At 43.5% G+C, this 7,604-nt stretch overlaps 1 protein-coding gene across 3 annotated transcripts in view; it reads right to left on the bottom strand.

Annotated features, from left to right (window-relative positions):
* Positions 1 to 127: 127 nt before the first annotated feature.
* The window catches only part of LOC117444068 (interferon-induced protein 44-like), a 43,680-nt gene continuing 36,203 nt past the window's right edge, over positions 128 to 7,604 (bottom strand). For 2 of the 3 annotated variants that reach the window (XM_034079783.1, XM_034079784.2), the window contains 5 exons: positions 6,451 to 6,646; positions 5,194 to 5,355; positions 1,811 to 1,982; positions 1,592 to 1,692; positions 194 to 860 (listed from right to left, as the gene is read on the bottom strand). In XM_034079783.1, coding sequence (XP_033935674.1) covers positions 621 to 860; positions 1,592 to 1,692; positions 1,811 to 1,982; positions 5,194 to 5,355; positions 6,451 to 6,646 — 871 coding nt within the window. In that variant the 3' untranslated portion in view covers positions 194 to 620. Of the gene's footprint in view, positions 861 to 1,591; positions 1,693 to 1,810; positions 1,983 to 5,193; positions 5,356 to 6,450; positions 6,647 to 7,604 lie in introns of all 3 variants that reach the window. The other variant, XM_034079785.2, reaches the window with a different exon arrangement.

Below are 7,604 nucleotides of genomic sequence, written 5' to 3'. Positions count from 1 at the left end.
GTGTGTGTGTGTGTGTGTGTGTGTGTGTGTGTGTGTGTGTGTGTGTGTGTGTGTGTGTGTGTGTGTGTGTGTGTGTGTGTGTGTGTGTGTGTGATAAAAGACAAATAAGTCACGTGTGAAGTATCGTGTTTTATTTTCCGATTGTGTCCGTAATTAAAGCACGGGGATCCTCTGCTGAACTAAACGTGTTGTTCTTCTTCTGGAAACCAGCTTCGTTCTGTCGGGTCATAAAGAAAGAGAAATGAAACAAACCAAATGAAACAAAACATACATATAAGAACAAAGTAACAGCAGAGATATGCTGTACAGTTTAATGCTCATATAGAACATTGATTATTGAAGGTTTTATTCCAGGGGTTTATAATTATTGATATCTTTTAAAGTGTAGATATAATACTATAATACAGAGCCTGGCGCCCTCTGCTGGAGCTGCGGCGGAACAGCAGCTGATGGATGTTCATATTTAGAGTGAGAGTTTTTAAATGAGCTTGTGTTTTGCTTTTGTTAGTGAATATTCAGAACCAGAATACTTTATTAATCCAAGAGTATACAAACAAACAACAGAGTAAATACGTATCTTATGAACTAGGAATATTACTTTAATGATACTTTGGTTACATTTATGCTAAAATTACACTTTGCTTTGTATTTAAGGTAATAATCTGAATCAGAAATATTCGTTGGGAATCTGACAAACCCCAAACATGTCTAACGGTTATAACGTGCGCTGTGTGTAGCATCACGTGCACGTGTTGAGGTGGTCGTTTCCTAGCTGGAGGATGTGTTTCAGTGCGCTCAGGATCAGAGGAAGGAAGGATGCAGTTCTCTGGGAGACCCACACGTGCGCTGACTTCCTTCATCTATGATTAGAAACCAAAAGAAACTCAGGTGGAGAAATCAAATACTGACCATGTTTTCACGCCACCTTTTATATTCTGTTGCCGTGTTTAAATGGACCAATAGGTTCTTCAAGGACTTTGTAATATCACAACAGCTCAAAAAACATATAAGGGTTTGATGCAATATTCAATACTTGCCAAATTAAATGTTTTAAGCTTTTAAATGAAACTCACTATTTCAGTTAACAATTTGCCTTTACTTTACCGAAAAAAGTTATATTTACATTCGTAGCTTACATTGGATAGTTAGCTTGTTGGATAAGTAGCTACGTAAGCTAGCTGACTAGTTAAAGAGATAGCAAACGTTAGCTAGCTTGTCAAGGAGATAACTAGCTTTCGCCGTACAGCTTGTTAGATTGATAGCTAATGTTTGACAACAGCAAGCGCCATTTGTTGTTAAGATATTGTTTCCATAGAAACATAAAGTAAGGATGAAATGCTGTATGCTAGCTCCTCTCTGCCAGCAAAACACGTTCGACTCGGCCCTGAGGTGAATTCACCTGTAGATCTTACAGCTTTAGATCTGAAGCTAAATCCCTCACTGGGGATCCGTTTGTGTCGGACACCTTTATATCTGGAAGCATGTGAGGACTAAAAAACACTGTTTCATTTGTGCTCATGATGATGAGACGCAAGAAACACTGACCACACAATCTATGTTTAAACCTAATATTATATAAATACTAATATACCTTTTCCTTCAGTATCTTGCTCTTGTAGATATTCTTTACATCTTGTTGAATCTCAGGACAGACCTCATCGATTTTGGTGAGAAGGGCCACTTGAGGAATATCTGTGGTGGGATGGAAAGCGTTACCATGACGCCGTTAAAGCTGCCGTTTATCAAACATGCCGTTTTCTGTGAATGTGAGAATAAAGTGAACGATAATAAACATGATTTCAGCTCTCACCCAGTTCACTGGCCTCATCTCTGATGTCCTGTAACGTCTCCACAGCTTTCTCATTCATCTGAGAGAACGTGTTGGCGTCAATAACAAAAACCAGGACCTGCACTTTGTCGTTGGCACTTGGGTTTAGGTTCAAGAATGGACCATTCATCGATATCCTGCGTTCAGGATTGAACTGAAAATCAAAGTGAATTTAAGTTAAAGGATGAAAGTAACTAAGATTAATAAAATCCTGCAGGGATGTGGGATTTCTGTGTTGGTCCCTGAAGGCAGCATCTCCCTGCTCCAATGGGATTTCTCCTTGTGATTTTGGATTATTGCAGAAAATAATCTATATGTCAAACAAATGTTTATGGTGTTTACACGTTTAGTTCAGCAGGATAATCTCCACATATTAACACCACTTTAAGATTTCTGAAGTAAAAGCTAATGTTGGGCTATAAAGGAACTACAGCACGGTCACATGACTTCACGTCACCACCGCTAAGCTAAAGGAGGCTAATGTTGGGCTATAAAGGAACTACAGCACGGTCACATGACTTCACCACCGCTAAGCTAAAGGCGGCTAATGTTGGGCTATAAAGGAACTACAGCACGGTCACATGACTTCACGTCACCACCGCTAAGCTAAAGGTGGCTAATGTTAGGCTATAAAGGAAGTAGCCTACAGCACGGTCACATGACTTCACGTCACCACCGCTAAGCTAAAGGTGGCTAATGTTAGGCTATAAAGGAAGTAGCCTACAGCACGGTCACATGACTTCACGTCACCACCGCTAAGCTAAAGGTGGCTAATGTTAGGCTATAAAGGAAGTAGCCTACAGCACGGTCACATGACTTCACGTCACCACCGCTAAGCTAAAGGAGGCTAATGTTGGGCTATAAAGGAATTATAGCACGGTCACATGACTTCACGTTACCACCGCTAAGCTAAAGGAGGCTAATGTTGGGCTATAAAGGAACTACAGCACGGTCACATGACTTCACGTCACCACCGCTAAGCTAAAGGAGGCTAATGTTGGGCTATAAAGGAACTACAGCACGGTCACATGACTTCACGTCACCACCGCTAAGCTAAAGGAGGCTAATGTTGGGCTATAAAGGAACTACAGCACGGTCACATGACTTCACCACCGCTAAGCTAAAGGCGGCTAATGTTGGGCTATAAAGGAACTACAGCACGGTCACATGACTTCACGTCACCACCGCTAAGCTAAAGGAGGCTAATGTTGGGCTATAAAGGAACTACAGCACGGTCACATGACTTCACGTCACCACCGCTAAGCTAAAGGAGGCTAATGTTGGGCTATAAAGGAACTACAGCACGGTCACATGACTTCACCACCGCTAAGCTAAAGGCGGCTAATGTTGGGCTATAAAGGAACTACAGCACGGTCACATGACTTCACGTCACCACCGCTAAGCTAAAGGTGGCTAATGTTAGGCTATAAAGGAAGTAGCCTACAGCACGGTCACATGACTTCACGTCACCACCGCTAAGCTAAAGGTGGCTAATGTTAGGCTATAAAGGAAGTACAGCACGGTCACATGACTTCACGACACCACCGCTAAGCTAAAGGAGGCTAATGTTGGGCTATAAAGGAACTACAGCACGGTCACATGACTTCACGTCTCCACCGCTAAGCTAAAGGAGGCTAATGTTGGGCTATAAAGGAAGTACAGCACGGTCACATGACTTCACGTCACCACCGCTAAGCTAAAGGAGGCTAATGTTGGGCTATAAAAGAACTACAGCACGGTCACATGACTTCACGTCACCACCGCTAAGCAAAAGGAGGCTAATGTTGAGCTATAACGGAAGTACAGCACGGTCACATGACTTCACGTCACCACCGCTAAGCAAAAGGAGGCTAATGTTGGGCTATAAAGGAACTACAGCACGGTCACATGACTTCACGTCACCACCGCTAAGCAAAAGGAGGCTAATGTTGGGCTATAAAGGAAGTACAGCACGGTCACATGACTTCACGTCACCACCGCTAAGCTAAAGGAGGCTAATGTTGGGCTATAAAAGAACTACAGCACGGTCACATGACTTCACGTCACCACCGCTAAGCAAAAGGAGGCTAATGTTGGGCTATAAAGGAACTACAGCACGGTCACATGACTTCACGTCACCACCGCTAAGCTAAAGGTGGCTAATGTTGGGCTATAAAGGAAGTACAGCACGGTCACATGACTTCACGTCACCACCGCTAAGCTAAAGGTGGCTAATGTTGGGCTATAAAGGAACTACAGCACGGTCACATGACTTCACGTCACCACCGCTAAGCAAAAGGAGGCTAATGTTGAGCTATAACGGAAGTACAGCACGGTCACATGACTTCACGTCACCACCGCTAAGCTAAAGGTGGCTAATGTTGGGCTATAAAAGAACTACAGCACGGTCACATGACTTCACGTCACCACCGCTAAGCAAAAGGAGGCTAATGTTGAGCTATAACGGAAGTACAGCACGGTCACATGACTTCACGTCACCACCGCTAAGCAAAAGGAGGCTAATGTTGGGCTATAAAGGAACTACAGCACGGTCACATGACTTCACGTCACCACCGCTAAGCAAAAGGAGGCTAATGTTGGGCTATAAAGGAAGTACAGCACGGTCACATGACTTCACGTCACCACCGCTAAGCTAAAGGAGGCTAATGTTGGGCTATAAAAGAACTACAGCACGGTCACATGACTTCACGTCACCACCGCTAAGCAAAAGGAGGCTAATGTTGGGCTATAAAGGAACTACAGCACGGTCACATGACTTCACGTCACCACCGCTAAGCTAAAGGTGGCTAATGTTGGGCTATAAAGGAACTACAGCACGGTCTCATGACTTCACGTCACCACCGCTAAGCTAAAGGTGGCTAATGTTGGGCTATAAAGGAACTACAGCACGGTCACATGACTTCACGTCACCACCGCTAAGCTAAAGGTGGCTAATGTTGGGCTATAAAGGAACTACAGCACGGTCTCATGACTTCACGTCACCACCGCTAAGCTAAAGGTGGCTAATGTTGGGCTATAAAGGAAGTACAGCACGGTCACATGACTTCACGTCACCACCGCTAAGCTAAAGGTGGCTAATGTTGGGCTATAAAGGAAGTACAGCACGGTCACATGACTTCACGTCACCACCGCTAAGCTAAAGGTGGCTAATGTTGGGCTATAAAGGAACTACAGCACGGTCACATGACTTCCCCTTTTTTAATCACCAGTGGGGTATTTACTGATGTATTTTATGTCTTAGAACAAAACGCTAAAATCTCGTCAGCTTGTGTTAACCACAGACCTTATTTCAGGCTAACAACCAAAAACAGATTCAGAGAACCATTTACCTCCTTATATCAGACTTTTACAGACGCTGTACCTACCGTGTATCCTTCAGACACATGTCCCTTCAACGCCTGTTCGATATCCCTCACATGGTTGTTTCTGTTGCTTCGGCTGCAGTTGTTTCTCAGGCCCATATTATCATTGATGACAAAAGGGTAGAAGGTGTCCTGGTTTCCATTACTGAACTTGTGAGTTACGTACTGTGAACCACACATGGAGAAAAAATTATGTATTTTAATGTCCTTTGTTTTTCAATTTCCTTTCTGGTTGCCCATTCCTGTAGCTCAGTGGTTCTTAAACTTTTTCTGTCAGGCCCCCCCTTTGGAGAAACAAAAAAGTCGGGCCCCCCCAACACAAGTCAGGCTCAGTGGCGGCGCCAGAGATTTCTTTTGGGGGTGCTGTGGGGTAGCTTGACGTTTCATAGAGGGTGCTCAAACATTTAGGGTTTCCCATTAAGGTACCAGCGCTACAGAGGAATGTTCTACTGCAACAATCCCCACACACACTTGTCCTTGAGCCACTGAGCCTCTCAGTCTGAGAGGAGAGGACTCTCCTCCACTTTGTTGTTGAAAAAATTCCTTATATTCGTTAGCGTAGCTCGCTAGCACCAGGAGCTAACATCATCTCTCTCTCTCTCTCTCTCTCTCTCTCTCTCTCTCTCTCTCTCTCTCTCTCTCTCTCTCTCGCTCTCTCTCTCTCTCTCTCTCTCTCTCTCTCTCTCTCTCTCTCTCTCTCTCTCTCTCTCTCTCTCTCTCTCTCTCTCTCTCTCTCTCTCTCTCTCTCTCTCTCAGAGCCGAGCTTAAATGACACACAGAGACCCAGACGTAATAGTACTGCATCATATTATTTTTGAATCAATAATTTTTCAAATTATGATTTTTTTTTTTTAAATCTTTTTTTTTTTTTTATAACCATTGTTCTTCCTGGTCTCTCGCGCCTTTGCGCCCCTCACTTTGAGAACCACTGCGTGACTTATACTCGTCTGGCCGTGATACTGCGTTGGGTTGACAGCCTTCTCTTCACAGAGCTCACTGCTTGCATGCCGATGCCACAAAGGGGCGTGGCCAGCAGCAGCTCGGTTACATTTAAAGGGCCAGAATCAGCCCTTTAGCAACAGGGCTGAAATAGAGGGGGATGAGACTAGAATGGGAGATCTCTTTGGTATTTTGAGCAAAACACTTCAGAGACATGTTTTTAGATTTGGCCCTATGATATATTGTTCAAACATAGCATAACAGGAGAGCTTTAAAGGGTTGTCTGTTGCCGCTTTAAAGTGTATACATCTTTGAACGTACCTTTTTGGTGCAACAGCCACTAGAGGAGTTGGCCACCAAAGCCAGTGAGCACATCCTTCCTTGTAAGACACTGTCCACAGAGTTGATGAAACTGGATTTTCCAGCTCCAACCAGACCGTGAAGAAGAATCCGGATCACCTGGCCGTCAGTCTTCGGCCGGATGGCTTTCACATGCTGCAGAGTGCGTTGCTTATCACTGATCGGGGAGGGACACGTTAGACTCAAACTGTGGCAGGAAATGTAAAGGATGTTACTGCTTTTATCTAAGTAAAGTTTCATTTTCAATGTTATCAATCAAACTTTGTTTAAACAGAACTTTCAAACAAGTCAAAGTCACAAAATGTCGATGTCTAAAATAGTTAAAAATGATGTCGTAAAATAGAATTAAAAAAGTCATATTGATCAAATGTTGATATACACAAAGGTTAAGCCGGTATTTTAGTTTATGATAAAACATTTTTTTATATGTTCTGCTTCTCTCAGATGAAGCATAATGGCTGAAAGCAGCAAGGCTATGTGTGTAGTGCCTTGTTTATTAATAACAACCTTTCTGTCTACTGCAGCATCTGATATTTAAGAAGTGTGTTACATTTGAGATGGCAGAAAGTCTTGTTGCAATTTCCAGATATTAAAAGAGGTCCTTTGAGTTTCTCTGGTAATTATCAATAGTAGCAGTTAAGTGAATACTGTTCAAACAATACTTGTGTTTGTGTTTTATATTGATTTCTCTGTTTTGTCCTTTCATAAAGGTGAGGACTAAAATGGCTATGAACAAAGGGCTAGTTGCAGTAAACAGGGTTTTATTGCTCTGTGGGGGAGGTGTAGGCAGGACATGGTGCTAGGTGGGGGGAAGATCGCTAGCATGTCAAGTTTCAGGGAAGTCTACATCTCTTGAATAGTATATGTGTGGGTTTACTACCAGAAGTTGGAGATATGAGAGGTGAAATATTTGTGTTATCTTTGGAAGCAAAGAAATATACTTTAAGACACATCTGAGGTCTCTGGAATGTGGGGGGGGTGTGTGTGTGGAGGTTGAGTAAACTCCACCCCTTCCTGTATCTATTGGTATGAAAGCCTATTCAGCTTTTTGTTCTGCCTCTCTCTTCTGGCGCCGCCGGACCGGAAGGTCGTGGCGGCCCGTGAACAAGGGCCAG

This window comes from Pseudochaenichthys georgianus, unplaced genomic scaffold (genome assembly GCF_902827115.2).
Source record: "Pseudochaenichthys georgianus unplaced genomic scaffold, fPseGeo1.2 scaffold_721_arrow_ctg1, whole genome shotgun sequence".
Taxonomy (NCBI): Eukaryota; Metazoa; Chordata; class Actinopteri; order Perciformes; family Channichthyidae; genus Pseudochaenichthys; species Pseudochaenichthys georgianus.
Note: the sequence above shows the minus strand (reverse complement) of the source record. Positions and strands in the feature narration are given on the sequence as shown.